The sequence below is a fragment of the Carassius carassius genome, chromosome 28, assembly GCF_963082965.1.
Source record: "Carassius carassius chromosome 28, fCarCar2.1, whole genome shotgun sequence".
Taxonomy (NCBI): Eukaryota; Metazoa; Chordata; class Actinopteri; order Cypriniformes; family Cyprinidae; genus Carassius; species Carassius carassius.
In genome coordinates this window covers 3332605-3355707 of record NC_081782.1, presented here as the reverse complement: position 1 = coordinate 3355707, position 23103 = coordinate 3332605, and the positions used below count along the sequence as shown (strand labels likewise).

The 23103-nt window shown below is 35.7% G+C and overlaps 2 protein-coding genes across 2 annotated transcripts in view; one reads left to right on the top strand and one right to left on the bottom strand.

Annotated features, from left to right (window-relative positions):
* The window catches only part of LOC132107724 (phenylalanine--tRNA ligase beta subunit-like), a 297726-nt gene that overhangs the window by 8197 nt on the left and 266426 nt on the right, over positions 1-23103 (bottom strand). The window lies entirely within an intron of this gene.
* scaf4b (SR-related CTD-associated factor 4b) overlaps positions 1-23103 on the top strand; it is a 35298-nt gene that overhangs the window by 1028 nt on the left and 11167 nt on the right. The window contains exons 3-16 of the mRNA XM_059513886.1: positions 3523-3567; positions 3654-3815; positions 3904-4033; positions 11448-11599; positions 12643-12738; positions 12962-13047; positions 13135-13198; positions 13286-13441; positions 14132-14205; positions 14283-14497; positions 14640-14740; positions 15483-15596; positions 16147-16303; positions 16437-16531. Coding sequence (XP_059369869.1) covers positions 3523-3567; positions 3654-3815; positions 3904-4033; positions 11448-11599; positions 12643-12738; positions 12962-13047; positions 13135-13198; positions 13286-13441; positions 14132-14205; positions 14283-14497; positions 14640-14740; positions 15483-15596; positions 16147-16303; positions 16437-16531 — 1647 coding nt within the window. The remainder of the gene's footprint in view (positions 1-3522; positions 3568-3653; positions 3816-3903; positions 4034-11447; positions 11600-12642; positions 12739-12961; positions 13048-13134; positions 13199-13285; positions 13442-14131; positions 14206-14282; positions 14498-14639; positions 14741-15482; positions 15597-16146; positions 16304-16436; positions 16532-23103) is intronic.

Below are 23103 nucleotides of genomic sequence, written 5' to 3'. Positions count from 1 at the left end.
AATTATTTCAATATTATTTAAAGAATCATTTGAATTATGTTTGTTATTTGAGTTTGCAGTGATTATTTTATTAAAAAAATGGGTTTAAAGAATCTGTTTTGCAAGCACAATCATTTATTATAGAATAGCTCACATTAAAAGAAAATTTGCTGAAAATTAAATCAACCTCAAGGATCCTCTGCAGTGGATGGGTGCCGTCAGAATGAGAGTCCAAACAGCTTATAGAAACATCACAATAATCCACATGACTCCAGTACATCAATTGATTAGGGATGCATCCGATACTGGCATTTTCTGTGGATCGGGTATCGCTCAGACGAGACCGATCCAAATCCAATACTGCATAGTGTTGTCTAAAGACCCGGTACTTCGGTACCAAGTCGGAACAAAAAAAATTAAAATGTCACGGTACCAGGTTTCTTTAAGTACCGGTGGTAAGAGTACTCGGTCAACCCGCTTCTTGACCCATACAGCGCTATGATTTCCGCGAAGCAGAAAACGCGGACGGAATCTCAAAATCCTTACATTTTAATCACATAAAACTTGCATTTTAATATGGGCAGTCACAGAGTTTGTCAAAGTAAGCATAAATTAATCAAATCAAATCTCCATATGGACCTGTATCTGTAAATGTTAAGCCGCAAAAGTTGGTTGAAATCTGAATCCTGCATGTTCTGCGCGTCTCTGTGGCTACATTGACACTGCAGACTGAAACGACCCAAATCCGATTTTTTTGCCCCTATGCGACCTGTATCTGATCTTTTCATGACAGTCTGAACGACACAGATTCGATCTTTTCAAATGTGACCCAGGCCACTTGGGTATGTGGTCCTGAATCCGCTACGTATCCGATCTTTTGAAATGCGACCTCCATCTGAACGGCCAGGCCACATGTATCCGACCCGTACGTCATTGATACGCTACAAACGTCATACGTCTGCGTTGAAGTAGGCGGGAACGAGAAAATAAACTGATGAATTCTGTATTAGTGAAGCCACTCACATCAGTATCCCACCACTCCTGGCTGCGACTCCGCACCCACTCGTTTCTCTGTACCGACATTGCTAACACTGCTCCACAAAACGCCATGGCCAAAAACCTTGCTCTCCTCCTTTTTAATTTTTCTTCTTAAAACGAGAAGATTGTATTTGTGCTGGCTCCGTTGGGAAAATAACTTTAATATTGCAAAAAGAGCTCCGCTGTTGACTACACTGTTGTTGACATCCATGTTTAATGTTAGCTACTTCCGCAAACAACGAGTGACGTCGTTGAGCGCTGAGTACTCTTCTGCGCATGCGGGTCACTTCTGGGTCATTTCACGTTCACACAGGAGATCACAAAAGGTCGCATTTAATTGGAAATGTGAACGGCCTTGGAAAAAACAATCGAATTTTTTCAAAAAATCGGAATTGAGCATTAAGCCCTGCAGTGTGAACGTAGCCTGTGTGAATGAATGAATGTTTTTTTTTTTTTTTTTTTTCCTACATAGACTGACGCGCGTGACGCAGTAATTTCAGCATCTGCTGTCTCAATGAGGACATAAATACATAGACAACATCACCAGAACTGTTCTGAGTCACTTCACAAGCATTTTACTGTTTCATTAGAGTAAAACCAGTGTCAATTTAAAGGTATTCACGGCAGCCCATCAAAATAAGTTCATATTTACATAAAGGCATTGTGCTAGAAATATTACTATTATTTAGTAGAATGTATGTGATACTGCTACTACCGTTGAATTTTTTTTATAAAGCTTTATTTTTTAAAGAAATAAATCTCACAATATTTCTTCCATGTTTTAATTTTAATACAAAATTTTAATACGAAAAAGAAAATGTTTAAATTTAATTAATTAAAAGACAAATTAAATTTGAGTGAAACTTGTTTACCATTTTTCATAATTATATTACTTGTAGAAAAAATTTAAACACAATTGTAAATAAGTATAAAGAATGGCATTGGTTTTGTCTTTAGTGATAAAGAGTGTTTTTTTTTTTTTATTAGCATATTTTTGTGTTTTGCTTTGGTACCGAAATTGGTACCGAGAACAGTGGATTTTAACTGGTATCTGAACCGAATACTGAAATTTTGGTACAGTGACAACACTAATACTGTGTATACTATTGTGTTATTGTTGAGCCCCACTAAAAGGCACAGACACATTATAAAGCACCAAAACGTTTTTGTGCACTATTTTTCAAGTGTTCTTAAACTGTTCGATGTGAGGTACAGATTAATAATTGAAGTCATTAAATTCAAGTTCACAAACTCTTCTCTCCGCTGCGGCTGTCTGTCATCCTCCATTCAGTGTTCAAACTGTGTGATGCGTTCGGTTACTACAGTCAAAACCATGAAACTCTCTTCAAGAGCACACAGTATCTGAGGTTAAAACTAACGCACTGATTAAATACACACAGTCTGCACACTGTGACTCTGTGTTGTTTCAAGCTCATCATTCTGAGCATAGGATGCGCATAAGTGCTCTGTGCCGCTCTATATTGGCTCCCTTTAGTATTATAATACTTTTCTGCGCAATCAAAGATTATTAATAGTCTTTCTTGTTCTGTCCTCTCTATCACATGTTGCTGCCTTTTATTACTGTGCTATACATTTAAAATAAACGTCTTTTAGATTTCTATATAAATGTATATACTTGTTTTTTCATGAATGTATTTTACAACAATATAAAGAGCAATGTGTTTTTTTCAATGAGCATTTTACCAGATTTGAGACTTATTCACTTTTATTTGCAAAAAATGTCACTAGATTTGATAAAATTGTGCACCTGTGATTTTTCTATAATCTAGAGTTTCTTTTGCTGCTGTATTATCCACTAACCTAGTTTATAATATAATTTTTGTCATAGGATATGATTATTTTTCATTTGTTATTTTTCATTAAAATTAAGTTGAGTATATGTAGTAGATTGTGTTTAACACTGTGTTTTAAAGAGCGATGATCAGGTCAACACTAAAGAGAATTATAGAAAATCTACAATGATTAAAACAAAAACTGCACTGGGATTGGATCGGTATCGGCAGATACTCAGAAATTTCTGTATCGGATCTGTTCGGAAAAAAATGGTATCGTTGCATCTCTCTACAATTAACGTCTTGTGAAGCCGAAAGGCAAATGCATCTCATCTAGATCAGGAGAGAAATAAGCACAGTTTACAGGTCAAAACAAATACGTCAGGGGGTTTCGATATAAGAGGACAACAGGTAATGGACTTTTTCACTGAAGGAAGCGTTATGGATTAAAGTGACTAAATCAGCTGTTTGGACTTTGAATGCACCCATTAATTTTGTACGGTAGAAGAGAAATGAATTAAAATTATAATTTAAGCCCAGTTTTCATGCGATGTATCTTTTGATTTTGATCGTTAAAACGGAGTTAGATTTTTTTCATACCTATTGGTGTTTTGACATTCTTTGTGACCACACTTTAACCACACGTTTCTGTTATCATTTTGTTGAATCTTTGTTTTGTGACTGAGTTTTTATGGTTTATTTGCTTTATTAGCTTTACAAGCACGTTGTTCAGATCGTGGAGAAGTTCATCAAGAGGGTATGTAATAAATATACTGAAATCCTTTTACTGATGGTTGCTGTTATGGGAAGGTAAAGAATGAATGTGTTTCTTTTTTCCATCAGTGTAAACCAGACCTAAAGGTTGCTGGTCTCTATGTGGTCGACTCAATTATCCGACAGTCGCGTCATCAGTTCGGCACAGACAAAGATGTGTTCGGTCCGAGGTTTTTGAAAAACTTCACGGTTACATTTCAGAACCTTTTCCAGTGCCCAGCCGATGATAAGGTATTGAACAATTACGTCCAGTGATATTACAGCAAGGTGTTTCAGTGCTGGTGGATTTTATCGGTGTATTTTTTTTGTTGAAATGTAGGGGAAGATATTGCGTGTGTTGAATCTGTGGGAGAAGAATGACGTGTTCAGCATGGACATCATTCAGCCGCTGTTAAACATGGCCACAGCTTCTGATCTACCTGTTGTGGAGAATGGAATCACAGCTGCCGGTAAATAAGCACAAGAGTTAAATGTTGGCTTTTGTCATTATGCTTTACTCTTTAGGTGTTATATCAGGCCTTTTGAGTCAGAGTCTTTATATATTCACTACCATTCAAAAGTTTGGTGTTGGTGAAATTTCTCTTCAAATACAGTAAAAACCATCCTTCTATATTGAGAGTAAATCACTTGTATATGCGACTAAATCTTCTCTCTGGGCAACTTAATGATGTCTAATATTAGCCAGTGGCTATATACTCTTGGTTTTATTCACCACGGTGTGAGTTGGAGGCTAAGTATAAGTTTAGCACAGAGATATTTTCACTCTCTGAACACACTGACTGAGTGCTTCAGAGTCCCACTCCGTCAAGGTATCTGTGCTGTCTTCGGTTCATCTCAATGGACGCAAGTGCACCTGTGTTTGATGTACTGTGAACTCTAGTGTAACGGTGCACAACTCCCCTTCATTTTTATGAGAGCAGAGAGAACAAGAGAGTCTTATATGCAGAATTGACGTGCTACATGTTAACAATATTCAGTTTTATTTTCCTGTCAAAATAAGTAGTTCAAACTGAAATCTCATTGGCTGGTGCTCACTTATTATTGTCCCTGTTTTGATTTCCGCAAATGATTTCAGTATAATTGTTCAGGTTTTCCCCGCAAGTTTTTATATATATATATATATATATATATATATATATATATATATATATTAGTACTGTCAATCGATTAAAAACTTTATTTTTATTTTTATAATTATAAGATTAATCACACATTTTTTCTGTGATTAATCGCAATAAAAAAGAAATGTTTTTGTACGTTTTTAATATATTTTTTAATGTAATAATTTCACAGTTAATCAAATTAATGTAGAAACAACATAAAGACAGTATATTTTAAATACTTGTTTAAATGGCATCTTATGAATGAAGGCCAGTATTACTGATATTAATACAGCTACTGATTCTTTTTTTTTTTTTTACATTTATTATTAGGCTTCAAAAATATAACAGTTTTTAATTTAAGTAAACTTAAAACAATGCTAACATAAACCCATAATAAATGTCATGTTTACTCCTGCCCTTCCTGTCTTAACAGTTAGGAAATATACAGAAATTTAATAAAGTTATCAAAGTTATATGCAGTCTGCACTGCATAAACTATAAATTAAATAGTTAATCCTTATTAAAGCTACAAAAGTTATTTAGTCAAGAGCAGCGAGTCATTTTCTCTGTTCCCTTTGTTCTTTAACTTTACTGACAGGAAGCTTTATTGGCTGCTGTCCCTTTAAGAGCAGACAGACACGCGGATCTCACCTTTATATACTGTCAATGAATCTCGCCTCATTCTCTCACAATTCTTTTTGTTCATTTTAGACTTTATATAAATCATTTAAGATTGATCTTATGAGGATAATTGACAAAACTGGCACTTTGGGATGTTTATTGTTAGTTCAAGCGCTTAAGAGAACTGGATTCTGGCGCCCTGTCTATGCATTGTGTGTGTGTGTGTGTGTGTACGTGTGTATGTGTCACATAAGGGCATTCACAGACAGCGCATTCTCTTTTGTCTTGCCGCGCTTGAAATGTTTAAAAGCATTTAAATGAATAAGAGCGTGATCATATAATGTAAAGCTAGCCAACGGATGGCAGAAAATACAGATGCTGCGTTAATTGCGTTAAATATTTTGACACGTTAAACCAGACAAAAATTAATCGCATGCGTTAACGCGTTAACGTTGACAGCACTTATATATATATATATATATATATATACAGAAACACTGAATGACCAATAAAAAGCACCACCGCCAGTCCTAAGTTCAGTTAAAATGTCTTTGCATTCACACATGGTTACCAAGTTTTACTTCTAATTACCTTAATCAAAAAAATTTTTTTTTGAAAGGTTTTATTTTGATGTGGCAGCATAAGCAACGTTACATTATTTAAAAACAGATGTATTTACATTTTCCTCTGCCATTTTTTTTGTTTTTTACATAACGTAACAAAATAAAAATGTAATAATATTAATAACAATAATAATTTTTTACAATTCAGAGGGTAGGTATGTACTTAATAATCAAACTCCATACTAAATAATATTAAGTGTTTGTTCTTGATGGCAAAAAGTAATCTTTTCCATAACATACATATAATTTATCCATCCATTCTTATATTGTGGGGGGGATTCAGGAAACAACCAACGTCTTGTAAGTGCTTTTTTACCAGATGTTAAAATGCCAAATAAGTATTTTTTTTTAAGGCCATCTTGTCTGGAAATCACTATTTCCTAAATGTAATGTGGAAAATTCCAAAGGCAGTGTAGTGTTAAAAATGCTTTCCACTGCTTTATGAAGCTCTGCCCAGAAAGGTTATCACTTTTCTTTAAATATTCTGTAGAGTACCGGTAAGTTTTTCTTCCCTCTAAGACTTTTATAATATTTAGAAATGGCATCCTTATTTAAATCACCTTGGTAAGCACCTGTAAATATCTTCAATATTGGGTCATCAAAGTCGGTTTTGTTTTTGATGTTGTTTTCAAAACGATTGCATAGAGGAGATATCTATAAAAGTCCGATTTCTCAAGGTAGTGTCCTTTATTCAAACTCTCAAAGTCTTTCAAATCTTCCTTTTCCATAAGAAAATTTAATGTTGTTTCTTCTTTTGAGATACAAAATTTGAGACCCCAATTTTTTTTTCTCATTCTATTTGTCTTAAATTCAGGGTTATTGGCACACCATTGAATTATTTGTAATTTACGATCGAGTTTATATTCTTTTATTTTATTCCAGATTTTTGTTGGGCTTTAATCAATGGGTTTTGCACATTATTTATAAATCTTCCCAAACTTTTATGTCCCAATACTGCTTAAATTGGGCGATCATTTATTATGAAAAATTCAATATATTTCCACCTAGCTTGATATGTTGGATTTCATTTGTTGATTAAAGATTTAGTCTGGGCTGAATAAAAATAATCCCAAAAATGGGGTAGTGCCATACCTCCCTCCATTGGGAGCTTTAATGTCTTGAATTTAATCCTGGGCTTTTTCCCTTGCTAAATAAATCTGGAAAGGTAAGTGCTTGAAATAAATTGAGATATTGTGGAAGGATGTTCATCTTTATCAAATCAATTCTGTGACTAAGGCCAAGGAAAGAGAAGGCATTCCATCTATGTATGTCATTTTTGATTTTTGTTAAGTGGGTCAAAATTTACCCCTGCTAGTGTTAAATATTATTTTTAAATATATTCCTAAAAATGTCAGCAAATTCTGATCCCAGTTGAGGACTTACAACTTACAGAATCAAAAGCCTTTAAAAGAGCTTTAAGTTTGTCCTGTCTGATACAATTTAATATATTTATAGATCGTCTTATATTATCATGAGTTTGTCTTTGAGAGATAAACCCAGTCTCACTGTAATGTATTAGCTAGGGGAGAATCTTTCGCAGTCTTTTGGCAAGGATGCTTGTATATAATTTGTAATCGATGTCCAGGATCGAAATTGGTCCATTTTCATTTTGTTTTTATTGAATTTTTATATTATTATAGATTTCAGATCCCTTATTTTATGTATTGAATTATCCATTTGTTGTTTTTGTAGCTTCCTTGCCAAAAGTTTAGTTGATTCAGAGCCTAATTCATAGTATTTAAATGCATCTTTTAAATATTTCATAAATGTATATTATATAGTCAATATTTCTTCTGAATACATTCATTTCTGCTTTATTTTTAATTAAGTTCATTATGGATATTTGTTTGTCTTAATTGCTTTAATTTCTTTTTGTAGGCACAAAAGGATATAATTTTTCCCCTAATGACTGTTTTTAAATAATCCCATACTGTGGCTGAGTTAACCTCCCCATTTATAATTTTCATTAAAAAAAAAATTGTCATCCTTAATTTGAGTTTGAAATTGTTGGTTATTTAGAATGCTTGTATTTAACCTCCAAAGTGTTCTTCCCGGGTTATCTCTAATATGTACTGTGCAAAAGAGAGAGGTGCAGGATCAGAAAAATCAATAGATCCGATATCACAGCTTTTTATACTGTGGCGGTCTCTTTTTAAAGGAAACATTATTCATTTTCACAATATTGTAATGTAAGTCTCTGGTGTCCTCGGAATGTGTCTGTGAAGTTTAAGCTAAAACAGAAGTTTATGATAAAAGCAGACGAGTTACAAAAATAGCCGATTATGTCTGTGAAGGTAATCTGCTGGGAAATAAATGTTTATTTTAGATCTGTGTGGCAGTAGCAATAAACAGTAAATGAATCAATAAATCCACAGCTCTCTTGTCTCCTCTGAGACTGGGACTCTATATAATGTTCTGTTCTCGTTTGTGCAGGCAGAACAGTTAGCATGTTTTGCTCAAACTTTCACCATGGCATTAGAGCTGGTACACACTTGCGAAATCACTTGCGAAATCAAAATGACAACACTGTGGGTATAAACTTACAGATTAAGGGGCGGTAATATTATAATGAGATCTCTTTGCCACATCACCAAGGGAGTGAAATCTGACACGATCGTTTTCTCAGACGCTTGCAGAAAAAGGCTTAACAAAACAAAGTTATTGGGTTAATCTTTTTCATGTTTCCTTGGATGGTAGATGCGCCGGGGACCTGGTTATAGCACTGAAAACATGTCACCTTTATATATAAAAAAAAAGTGTAGAGGTCATATAACGCTGCTAAACAGAACATTGTTTTTTGTGTGTTTGGTGTAATGCAATGGGTTTATGCAATTTAAGGTAAAAAAAAAAAAACTTTTCCTCGTACTATACATTATTGTTTTTTCTCTAAATTTTTACAAAGCTCATCGTTCTGAAAAGCAAGGTGTGCGCTGATTGGCCAGCAGTCCAGTGCATTGTGATTGGACGTTTGCCAGCTCGTTAGAAGAGCTACATGCATGAACTGCGTTCCGATTGATATGATCCCTGTACAGTGTTCGTTGCTCCTTACCCCCTGAGCAGGTGAAATTCATTGAAGTTTAGTTTAAGAGTGTTGAACTTTCGAACATTCATTCATAGATTTGCGCTGCTGCCTGTAGCGTATTCACACACAAAGTGACATCCTATACCTCTATAAATAAATACAATTTAAATTTACATCAAGCACACTTTAATGCCCTATGAATGGAACATATACACTCTTTTCGAGCTGGAATCATGATGATGTATCCGGTGATGTCCACTTCGCAGGGCACTAGCGTTCGAATAGAACAATTGTCGTATGTAGTAAGTGGACTTGGATTGGGAAACGCTGCCTTACCATACTGTGATGCCATGTCCCAGCGTGACGAGACAAAAACAATATAACTCATAATAAATTAGGCATTTGTTGCATCCAGTGGGGCCATAATTGTTGATTATAATGATTTGTTTTGTTTGTACATATTGCATTGCGTATCGTGCCTAGTTAATGTAAAACCATGTCTGCATTTGTGATCAGAGAAACGACAAACAACAAACGCTTCTCTACACTCATGAATCATTAGTGGCACATTTTTTAAAAATATGTAAATGTATTTCGTATTTACAGACTGAGTTAGAAGTGCCAGACTGTCCTTGCAAAGTTGTTACTGCCATACTTTATAGAAACAGACACTGGCATTGTAGGCTACTCTCACAGGAAAGTCTCACAGTCCTCGTCCTCCGTAAAATGCGCTGCACACATCTAAATATTTGGGTTGAATACAACAGTGTTGTAAATAAAACTTAACCACTGATTTCTAGTTGTGTCCTCTTTTGAAAGGCAAAACAAAGTAAACGGAACCGCGTCTCCACGACATGGTGCCGGTGGGAACAGCGAGAATAAAAGTTACTCCTCCTTTCTTTGTGTGAACATTTGGCCGGTGTTATGCAAATCTCCCAGCATCATGACGTAGACATGTGGGGGCGTGTTAGAATGAGCCGTTTTAGGAGGGCGTGGTTGACTCTTAACTTTTATAAAGAACATCTCGTTGGATTTGAGACTTTAGTCTTTGAAACTTTACAGATCTTCTTTTTACACCAAAAGATTATAACACTCCAAAGATAAATAAAAAATTTAAATCCCCCCCCCCCCCCACTATTTATAGTTCGATTACGGATATTTCACGTCATGTTCGAATGCATTTTCGAATATCGAATAAAAAGTGACAGCCCTAATTAGTTTAAGTGTTATTAAATATTGAAATACCTAAGAGTAATGAAAGTTCAGAAGAATTTTTCATTGGCAGTTTAAGTAATGAATTTACTAATGTCAACTAATGCAGCCCTGAAGTGTGAATTAACAATAAAAGATGCTTTAATGTATACATGATTGATGCATTTGACTTGGCAGAATGCGAGCAGCACACTTCTTTTATTATCACGAAAAGCTCATCTCATAAAGCTCTGTTATAATGCAATAAATATTTCCACAATGAATCTTTCACAGTGTCTACACTTAGTGTATTAAAAGGAGAGGATTCGTGAACACAATTTCAGCACTGCGTGAGTGGATTTTAACTTAATCACTTCAGATTGTCCTGAGTCTGTAGCTGTATCCTAAATGACACACTATACACCATGCACTCAATCACTGTACATGTACTTATGCAATATGTATTCAACCATGTACATAAATTAATTTGTACATAAATTATTGTTACATAATTAAAGCTGCGACCGTTGAGTGCATAAAATGTGCAACATTCCACACTTAATTTTTTCTGTTATTTAATGCATCATCCGGGTGTTTAAAGTGCACTTTTTATTTTCTCTTCCTGCCTGCCTCTCTTCCTGAGTTGTCCCATGCCGCACCCTGTTGCGTTGGGTCCTGCGGTACTCCCACGGGCGTACAGGTCTCTAGTCTTAGTTCCTTCTTTTGGGTATGCATTCTTTCTGATTTTTTTTTTCTTTTTTCTCGGGCATACCATTCATTCCTATGGCCGGGTCAAAATGACCCACGTGGGACACTACTTTTTTTTTATTACACCCACAGGATCCTTGAATCACCCCTTATTTTTTGTGCATTCCAATTGTGTCAAAATTAAATAAAAAATAAAATCCATAGCTTTTTTCATAAACTTAATGCTTTCTTTTCTAGTGGTGGGTCAAAATGAAAAACAAAACTTTTGTTACTTTTTTTCTCTAGCAAATGTCTGTTGTACGTTGCTGCGGCTAATCATTTAGTAGTGGTTTCCTCTGAAACATAAACTCAAATGCACATAACTGTGTTTTCAGCATATGCTTATTACGCCATTTATATGAAGGAAATCTCTTGTAACATGATAAATGTCTTTACTGTCATTTAATGTCTTTGCTGAATTTTATTGCATTTTTCAACAACAACAAAATCTTACTGAGCCTAAACTTCTGAATAATAGTGCATATACTTGGACTATAAATTGTATCCTATTCAAACTAGCAGCCTGTTAAACTGCGGTTTTCATGTCTTTTTGTAGCTCCTTCAGCTGTGACAGTGCCAGTGGAAACAGCAGTGCCAGAGCCAGCACCAGCTCCAGTGGTTGAGACGCCAGCAGTCCTGCCCTCTTTTCAGAACCCAGTGACCCTTACTGCAGTCGCCCAGCTCCTCCAGGGCACAGGGGGCATCGAGGTAATCCAACAATCACTGCACTCAAACTTCTTTATGAATACTTTCTTTATGAATTTTTTTTATTTTTCCTGTATTATTCCCATAACAGATTATTAAGCATAAGATTTTGTACATGAGTACTAAGGAGCAACCTGGCACTATGCAAAAATATTACTTTTTAGAAAGATTTTTAGAGTATGTTGTAGAAAACACTATTTCAGTCTTTCTACTTAAAATGTAATTTTTAATTCAAAGGATCGTTGTTTCTTTGTGAAATTTACTAGCTTTCAAAATACATACTATAGGTTGCACATTGCCTTTCTTTTTCTTGTCTAGCTATTAGAGATGCTTGACTGTCTCTATTGTGTTAACGAATGTGCTAAAATTAGCATTAGCAGGATGAAATTTCACTTGTGCAGTGTTGTTAATATTTTAAAATGATCAAATATAAATGTAAGATAACATTTACTACAGTTGATTGCAAAGTCAACGTTTCTAGGGGGAGTCGTGGCCTAATGGTTAGAGAGTCGGACTCCCAATCGAATGGTTGTGAGTTCGAGTCTCGGGCCGGCAGGAATTGTGGGTGGGGGGAGTGCATGTACAGTTTTCTCTCCACCTTCAATACCACGACTTAGGTGCCCTTGAGCAAGGCATCGAACCCCCAACTGCTCCCCGGGCGCCGCAGCATAAATGGCTGCCCACTGCTCCGGGTGTGTGCTCACAGTGTGTGTGTGTGTGTGTTCACTGCTCTGTGTGTGTGCACTTCGGATGGGTTAAATGCAGAGCACGAATTCTGAGTATGGGTCACCATACTTGGCTAAATGTCACGTCACTTTCACTTTCACTTTTCACTTTCGTCACTTTCTAAATTTAATTTAAGATGAAATATTACTAGAACTAAACCGAAACACAAATAAATTAGATTTACTGAAATGTAAAAAGACAAATCATATATTTTTTTTAATAATGAGAATATAAAATTCTTTACACAATATTAATATAACACTGCTTGTGCGATCACTTAAATATTTATTTTGATATTTAATCTGATATGTTTGTGTCAGTTACAGCAGCTGATTCATAGTCTCCAGCAGGCCGGAGGGGTGGGGCTTCCACAGTCCACTGCCCCGCCCCCTGAGCAGAAACCATCACTAGCTAAGGTAAGCAGTCTGAGTGGTTCAATTTGATGCTTTATAACTTTTGACAAAAAATGTAGACATAACCCACACATCCTTATATATCTGGTTAGGGAATTAATAGTGGTATCTGGAAGATATCAGCCTTATCTCGCTGGTCTTATGATATAAAGAAACCACAGAGTGAGCGCGTGGTTTAGAGCTTTTAATTCACTGCCTGCTACATTTTGTTTCTGGTACAACTCAGTCTCTGCTGGATCGATTTGATTATGATGATGACCCTGAACCTGTGGAGGAAAAGACTGAACCACCCCCCGCTGCTCCCATTACCATGTAGGACATAATAAACTCTAATTCCTCCGTTCACATACAGTTAAATCATTTTTCTGGTATTTGAGTTAATATTGGAATTCTTTACAGAAACCTCCCACCAGAATTACAGCAAGCCCTGCAAGCTCATCTTCTAAGCCAAATTGCTAACCAGGTATTAACTTTGACCCACAGAGCTTTAAAGAATAAGGACGTCAAAAATAATGTACGTAATAATAATAAAGTGTTTCTTCATGTCCAGACGCAGATGCAGGTTCAGATGGGGTCACAGGGTCAAGTGCCGTCCCAGGATCAGATGGCACCTCAGGAGTTCCCAGTGATGGTTCAGACCCAAATACCAGATAATATTCCTCAAGGCTTTGATGAGAGTGTCATACAGCCCGGTACAACCCACCAGGTATAGAGCATCCTCTCTGCACCTTCACCAGATATTAATATCTCACATAATATCTCACATGTCCTCACCAGTTGAAACTTAGATAAAGCCCCTTTCAAATGAATTTTATTTTTTGCATAAATTTTATTTAATTTTAACTTTCCTTGATTCTGCTCATTGGTTAAATTTTAGTATTGAAAAACGTATCTTATTAGACTCCTGAATTTGTACAACTCAACAACAATTAATGAAATGTTACAAAAAATATTTTTTTATGGCTATATGAAATGCATCCCCCCCCCCCCCCAATTTTTCTGGATTCAGTTTTAATGGTTTAATAATTTTATTTTAATTAATTTTTTTAGATTTGATCAAAAAGCATGCCTTATCAACTAAATTTATGAAATTTGAACATTTTTACAAGAATTCAGTGGGGGTTTTTTTTGTCATCAAAATGGTGGTAATCAAATGAAGCCACAAAACATTAACAACAACATGATTAATTAAAAAAAATGTAATAATTATACACTACTAGTTGATTAGGTGTACTGCTCCACTTTTTTGATTTATTCATCAAAAATTTGTGAAATTCTGTGACATTCCGTGTTATATGTAAATTCCATTTTTATGATCGTGTTCCTTTAATGTTTTCTGCCTCATGAAATTCACAATACATAAAATTCATACATTTTCTTTGACTCATCATGTCAGGCTTCAGCTGAGAATGAACGCTCGGTGAGAGATGATGGGAGAGATCGAAGACACAGTAGACGGACGAGATCAAGGTATCTTTGAATGAATGCTTTAAACATATAGTCTCTTAAAAAGATTGTGGTGTAATTTTCAAATGTTGTCTCTCCAGGTCTCCACAGAGACTGTCGTCATCACGCTCTGGAAGATCGCGATCCGGTTCACGTTCCCGCCGAGAACGGTCGGGGTATCACCGCACGCGTTCCCGATCCAGAGAGCGGCGAGGCCGTTCCCCACAGGCGCGATCAGAGGAGAGGAGAGACCGGGAGAAAGAGCGAGAGCGACGACAGAAAGGACTTCCTTCTATCAAGAAGGAAACTCTTAGTGGTGAGAACACAACCTTATCTTATATAATTGTGCCTGAAACATGGAGGATTTATAGCTGTCTTATTTTAGCCCAGATTATAAATGTTAGGTGTCAACTTACTGTCTTATTGTTCTGATATGCTTTTTGTTTTTATTGTTTCAGTGTGCAGTACTACATTATGGATCGGACAGCTGGACAAAAAGACTCAGCAGCAGGACATCATGAGTCTGATGGAGGAGTTTGGACAAATCGAGTCCATCAACGTGAGTATAGATCAATCAAATCACTGTATATCACCCTTTAAAATTTGGGTCAGAATGATTTTTTTTTTTTTTTCAAGGATCCGTAAAGTAACAGTAAAGTCATATTAAAAAAAAAAAAAACTATTTCAAATGTTTCTTACATTTTTTTTTTATTCATCAAAGAGTCCTGAAAGAGTGTATCACAGTTTCTATAAAAATAAAGCAGCATGACATCATATTATGATTTCTGAAGGATCATGTGACACCAAAGTAATGATGCTAAAAATTCAGCTTTGATCACAGGAATAAATTTCATTTTTTAAATGTATCTTATGGGCCAAAAACCTTCTGACTCTAAACATGTGAATTAGCATAATAGGCATCACATACAGAGAAGGTCATCCCAGAATGCATTGGATTTTAAATGTATTATAATACGGTTTTGTTTGCTTATCCATGTGCTATTGTTAAATGTTGTATATGAGACTTGGATAGGTCTCTTACATGGTCACGTTTCAGTTATGATGCAGTCGTCTATGTAGACATAAGGCTGCTCCCTAGATTTTGGAACGGTGCCTGTATGTAAAGCCTGCTGGGAAAATTTGCATCTCTTTCCGCATTGAAAATTTGGGAACAAAAAGGGGAATCCAGTAGGATTTTTTTGGAGGAAATCTGCATTGGTGGATTTTTTTATTTTTTTTTGCCATGTATTAACTCTTAAACTAAAGTTGAACTGTTTTTTTATACATATGTTTCGGTGTAGATGATTCCTCCCAGAGGTTGTGCCTACATTGTCATGGTGCACAGACAAGATGCCTACACAGCCCTGAATAAACTCAGCAGAGGGGTTGTGAAAGTCAACCAGAAAACTATAAAGGTACCGTTACCAAACTTTTCTTCATGTCAGCAGTTTTTATGGGTTAAGATGCCTGGTCAGAGTTATTATTGCTTATTACATGACTCTCTTGAATACATTTAGCATACACTTTCATTCACATAAAGAACATACGCAATTTGTTACAGAGCCAACAATACTGATAGTATGCAATGCTAAGTTTATTAGAAAGCTAGATTAGGAAACAGTGCTTGAGTCTATATGCTTAGTCTCATAGCATTCTGTGGATGTATATAGTTGGATAATAATAGTTTGTATAATTGAGTTTAAGTCAGTTTACCACATAGCTTTGCAAGTTTTATCTCTCTTACATCACTCTACACATTTCTTCTCGTGTAATTATTTTAATGGATAAGTAATAAGTTAATTTTGCTAATCCTTGTTTTTAACAATTTATGTGAATAACTTTTCAGACAATTTCAAGTGTTTGCTGTTGGATGACTCGCTTTGTTCCAGATCTTATGTTTGCATTTTTAGTAGCTCATTTTGAATCTATATGTGGGCAGTTTTTTGACTTGTTGTCCTTGATCAGATCGCATGGGCATTGAATAAGGGCATAAAGACGGACTTGAAGAAGTTTTGGGATGTGGAGCGGGGTGTCACGTATATCCCATGGGATAAAGTGAAAGCCGATGATATTCGAAGTCTTCAAGAAGGAGGCTTGCTTGATGCTGAAACACTCAAACCAGGTAAAACCTTCCACAAATTGCTTTTCTTAAGCTTCTAGTTTATTCATTAAAACCGTTTTATGTAATTTTGAAGGACCTAACATGATTGTATGTGACTCTTCTTGTTAACATAATTTTTTTATTTGATCTTTAGAGTGGAAAAGTGTTGTGGCCAATCCGGCTGTGCCAGTAACAGAAGGACCTGAAGGAAAACAGGAAGAGGGAGCTGCACTACCAGCGGTATCACAGGTAAAATATGAGGGGTTTCCTACAGACCTCCTCAAGGGTGTTCAGTGTCTCTGTCAAACACTCTGCTCTTGTTTTGTCACGTCTTCGGCATATGGGAGGCAAACAGTGTTTCTGTGTTCTTTGCTTTGCACTGACGGTATACTGGTGCATGGTTGCCATCACTTTTGGCAAATGAAGAGCCATAGAGTACAAAATAAAACAAGGTTAGTGTCATGACTGTCTAGTTTTCTTTCCGTGTTTCAGTGGCATCGCTTTCAGTGACTGTATTTGTCACAACACGGTCACTGCTGTTCTGTAGTAGAGCTGTTTTTGCATAAATGTGTCTGTATTGAGCCAATTCATGAAGGTTGACTTGTTGCACACAGTCTCAAAGGCTCTTCTAAATCAGTCGTGTGTATCAGTCGTGAAGATTTTTGAATTCAAATGTTTTATTTAGATTGCTGCTTAAAGCAATAATCACCCAAAAATTACATTTGTTTACTTGTCTTTAGGCCATGCAAAATGTAAATGAGATTCTTTTTTCATCTAAACTGGTAGAATTTGGAGAAATGTAGCATTACATCACTTGCTCACCAATGGATCTTTTGCAGTGAATGGGTGCCGTCAGAATGAGAGTCACAATAATCCACACCACTCCAGTCCATCAGTTAACATCTTGTGAAGTGAAAAGCTTTTTGTAAATCTAAGAAGTAAATTAGTTGTTTCAGAAGATTGGACTCTAATTCTGATGGCACCCATTCACTGCAGAGGATCCACTGTTCAGCAAGTGATGTGATGATACATTTCTCCAAATCTATTTCCATTAAGAAACAAATTAATCTATTCTTAGAAATGACATACAGAACCCCAGAGAGACCATGCAATATTAATCGTCTTGTTTTCTCAATCCCAACTTGTTTCTTATGATCTTGACATGGAAACACATTTTCTTGACAAAAAGTATTATATAGCAGTAATAAACTGCCACCAGATAAGTTATCAATATTAAATGCCTTTCATTCTCATATAATTAGCCTTAAATAGTATAATTTCATTTAGTTACTGTATAAAATGGAACACACACAAAGAGAGTGCCTTATAAATAAATGAACTTTGTTAGATGGATTAAATTTTTTATCTCTTTCAAAGAGAACATGCACTGTGAACACAACACGGGTTGGCACATGGGCTATTTCTCTTCAGATGACAGTGTCTGACCATTAGAATTTATCGATCTATGCTGTATCTGCAATCGACATTCACTGGCACTTCACATGCATGCAGTCCATAAAACACTGAAGCTTATAGACGTGGCCAGGAACCAAAGGTTTAGGATTCACTTTCAGAGGGAGGCCAGACTTGTGGTGCATCACTGGCTCATTTAGACAGAAGGCGAAAGAACAGTTTGCTGGAAAAATGCAAAAAAGGACAAAAGGTGGGTTCAGGAAATATTTGAGTTTTATTTATTGTTAACACTTTAGATTATGTCAGATTAAAACTTTTGCATGTAGAATAAAATGTGGCAACCTACTCAGATGTATATAATTTTAAATAAAATTTTCTAGTGATAAACTTTCTAGTTTCACTACAAGCTGCATGGCAACATGTAAGATGGAAGACATATGCATCGCGTGTGCACCTCTGGGAAATGTAGGAGCATTTCCTTAGTTAGGCCAAGGAAAACCAGTCTCTGCTTGGCTTATTTCGAAATCCCCCAAAGTTTTTCTTTACAAATCCTCGTTTTTTTGCTTCTAATTCTTGACCAGCATTTTTTGTTCTCTCTCCGTGCTCGTCACTAATCACACAGCGCTGATGTACTACAATATCCGCCTACATGTCTTCTGGTTCCCAACAGTCAGCAGAAGTGAGAAAAAAAGTGTTTATGTTGTTTGAAATCTGGATATTTATCTTATAAAACACATGGATTCACAACGGGGGGCCTTTATTCACCCCCCCTGAGCTGTGTGAGGGATGTTTTATTACAGATGCACACACTTTATTTCACATCTTCTGAACTGTTGACCACAAACACCCATTTACCCCCACTGAAGAGCAAGGAAAATTTTTAATAAAACTTCGATTGGATTATTCTTGAAAGAAGAAAGTCACATACACCTAGGATGCTTCAAGGGTGAGTAGAAGATGGATGAATTTTCATTCTTGGGTGAACTAACCCTTTAAAAGCAGATTTTCTGCAGACATTAGGCTCTTGTTTGTACAAATTGGTTAGTAAATATAAAACTTTCTTCAAGCTACACTCTAAAAAATAGCAGTTCTTTATTGGCAACTATGGTTTCTCGAAGAACCTTTAACATATTTCCATTGTGCAAAAGGTTCTTTATATTATTAAAAAGTCCTTCACACTAATTCTCCTAATTCCAGTACTACAGAACAACACGTTTTGTATGTCTGCCTTATTTAATATCATTGAATCAGATGTTGCAAATAAAGTAGACATACCAAATGTTTAGGTCATTCCTCACATAACTTAATTTCCATAAACTCATCAGACAGCCCAGAAGCGCTTTGTACAAACTAATAATGAAGCATTTGAAATGACACAACGATGAATTTGTCTTGTGCGCTCTTCTGTGCTTCTGCTGCTTTTGAATGGAGTGAAATCATCAAATGTGCTGGACTTTGGATGTCCGTCTGCTTTGCCATTCTATGAAGAACTCTAGTTCTGGGAAGATAAACGATCAATCAATGTTTGCTGAGCTTCACTCAGCCTCACAAACCCTATTCGCACGGGATTAGTACTACATGGTGACCTCCAGTCATTTGTAATAAATGCAGAGGTTGTCTGTGATCTTAATCCCGTGTGAATTGGCCATGTTTGTAATTTGTAAAGTAAAAATTCCCCTGCAAAAAACCTACCATATTTCGCCGAATACCGGGGTCCTGTAATTATATTAGTCCCGTGCAAATCGACATCTGTGATTTGGCCAGCATTTGATGGGTCGTATATAATTTTTTTAGATTTTTATTTCCTGTGCGCCTTTTTATCCATCTTTCGTGAAGAACGGAGCTGCGTTGGAGTGTTTGATAATATTTTGGGTGCTGTCATATCACGACACCATACAATTTGCAGAAAGGAAAAGCTGAAAAGGTTTTGAGGTTAATGTGATCCAAATAAATCAAGCATAAAGCTTGAGATATTATTTTAACCTGGCGAAATGTAAATGACACCGCGCAAGAAACTATTTCTTTTCTTTCTTGTTTTATCCATCTGGGCCATGGAACATGACTCTCAAAGCCTTGACCTCCGGGTATCCAGTAAAGGCAGCAAATTCGAGTAAAATCACAGGCTTAGCTTATCCCGTTCGAACGCACCACACGAAATTCAGATGTGGGGAGGTAATTTCAAAATCACACAAGGTCCCTAGATAATACTAATCCCGTGCGAATAGGGCTATACACATGGAAAGGTAACGGCTTAATGCCAGATGAAGTTTCACTGTTGTTCTAATCTAGTTTAGTGGAATGTTTGGATATTTCACTTAAATGGCAAAGCAATGCATGCATTGCAAAGTTTTAAATGACATTTTCGTTGTTCAGTCAGTTGGATTCAAATCAGAGTATGAAATGCGTACACCTCGTTGTCGAAACAACAGCAATGACACATAGATTGGAGAGATGGAACATTATCTCCGCTGATCGACTACAGCGATGGCCTTGTGAACCGGTGGATTGAGTCTTTCATACAGCATCACCAAATGGTGATTGGTTGGAATCGGCTGGAATCATTTTGATCGGGCAACCAGGATGTCTGATATTCTGGAGCGTCTGCTCTTTTCCTCGAAGGAACCAGAGATTTGGTAAGGTGAAATTCTCTTACTTGACTTCGGTTTAACCATTGGTTTTAGGCCATGCTTTAACACAAAATCTGACTTTCAGCTGATTTAAAAAAAAAAAAGGTTTTCTGTAAAATAACAGCAAATATCTTATCTGCCAATGTATTCGAAGAGTTTTGTCTGGACTTTTTCTAAGTGTCAAATTTGCAAATGTTATCTTAATATCGTTTTCTAAGTCTTTGCTAAAACAATGGTTCTTAATGGTTCTTGGCATCAGTGGTTCCATTTAAATTAAATAAAAAATTAAAATTTAGAAACTTTAACATCAATGGAACCCTTCCATTCCATTTTCTAGAACCTTTGAAATGTTTTTCACGCACACAAAAAAGGTTCTTTTATGAATAGTTCAGTGAAAGGTTCTTTGGAGAACCAAGAATGGTTCTTCAATGGGATCACTGCAAAAATACTTTTGTAGTTTCAGAATGCTGTTCTAGTATGTGAACCAATAGCTAATATGCCTTAATTATCTCGCCTTTGGCAGCCCAATTGAATTAGGATTCAAGAAAAAGATGGTTGGTCACAGTTGATGCTGCATTCATTGCTCTCCTATCCATACCGCATGGATTGATTGTAAACTTCACATTGACAAATTTAGCATAAAAGCCAGGTATTATATTCATATAGGAAATCTGCACAATGTACATCCTGCAAATATAATCATAGTTACATAATTTAGCTTGAATAAAGAAGTCATGAGACTTTTTGTTACAGAGATTCTTAACATGGTTAAGGCATATTTATAAAAGGACAATTTATATTTATTTAATAAAACAATTTATTAGATTAAGACTACTAAACATTTTTAATGCACTTAACACAATCTAATTTGACAGCAGGTTTATTGCGGTCTGAGTCTTCTGTTCTGTGGTACAAAAAATGATTTTGACACTTAATTTCTGAATTTCATTGCATTAGATGTAAAATATCAAATCTGATGTCATCTGTACACCCATTATTCTAGAGCTATTCTTACTTTTCTGAGCTTTTTAACCATAATTATTTTTAACTAACTGGTCTTTTTTTTTTTTTTTTTTTTTTTTTTGGGGGGGGGGGCCTGTGATGTCAGACATTTTTACATTTATTTGTCAAAAAATCGAGGTAGAGTTTACCTTGAAACGATTTTCACTCAGAGATGATTTATTTATTGAGAAATGGTTACTGTTATGTGATGAAGTACATTTGTATATACAATTGTCTGAAAACATTTTGTAGCCACTTGCATCTCCTACGAACGAAATGCAGTTTTCCCCAGACATGATACAATGATCTTAATTAATGCATCTGTCACTGAACCTCGTAGAATATAGAATTTTTATTGAATTTCAGGCTTATAAAATGTTAATAAAGCGACAGCAATATAATACCCCTAATAATAAATGGCATTAGTTCATAAGTCTAATTGTGTTAATGATTGCATAGCAGCATAACATTATTATTAATGCATTATTATTGAGTATTAATATTGAATTTCTGTATTTAATAGTGAATATGCTGATACAGGAATTTATGTCTCTCACAGCGGTTTCAAACATGGCTCATCCTTTTACAGTTTGAACTAGTTTATCTACAGTGTTGGTTAATTTACAGCGTTTTAGTGTTTTTTTTTAGGGGCACTTTTAATATCTTAAGTCCACTGTTAAATATTTAAATGAAAAATGTTTTGATGCAAGTGATCATTTCAAATGTAAATGATCTTTTCTCTGCTCTGGAAGGGACAGCATTCACAGAATGACTTATTCATTTGATCACATCTGTTACAGCTTTCTAGTTCCTCATACTCATTGCAAATTGATATGCTTAACTCAGTGCTGAATCCAGTGTTTGAGTCTAAAGCAGCACTGCATAACTCCTGCTTATTATATTTAATTATATATATATATATACACATATTTACGCTACATTATTATATATATTATTCCCGGCACCTGGAAGGCAGTTGAGGGTTATTTCAGTGTCTTGCTCAAGGGTCTCATCTCAGTCACGGTACTGAGTGTGTAAGAGAGTGCTGGTTATTCACTCCCCCCATCGACAATCCCTGCTGGACCTGAGATTCGAACCCACAACCTTCTGGTAACAAGTCCGACTCTCTAACCATTAGACAACGACTGCTGCTAAAATGCTGGGAACGATGGCAAGAGACACCATTCCTCGCTGTGTGTCAGCCTCTGTTGTGAAATGTCAATGAATGTGCTTTCTTATAACTTATAAAGCAGAGCTTTAAAAAACATTTTTTACTTTAACATGCTGTATTCTAATGCTCCTTAAGGGTGTTGTCGGGGTATTTGAAGCCTAACCACCACCTGAGTTCTGGAATATATATATATATATATATGTATATGTATATTTAATTTAACAGCTAAGGTTAATATATTTAAATTACTGCATTTCTTATATTACATTATGTATCAAACTTTAAAGATTCTGCAAACACAAATTCACTTTTACATGGCATTTGCATTTTAATGTGTCTTAGCAGTGTGAGGACACAACTACCCTACAATGATAAAAATCCGTTCACTACTTTTTTTCCTTTTTTTTTTAATCGCTGAAAAACCCAAAACGGTCTCAATTATCACATTTCTGAGCACTATGATGTCATGTTGCTTAAGCCCCGCCGAGGAATGCTGAATGACTGTCCCGTATTAGCATATTTCTGCCATCAGCCAGTTGTATGTGGTCTGGCATTTTCTCTGCGCTAGAGCTGCTGTATTAATCAAAACTTTATTTATAAAACACTTT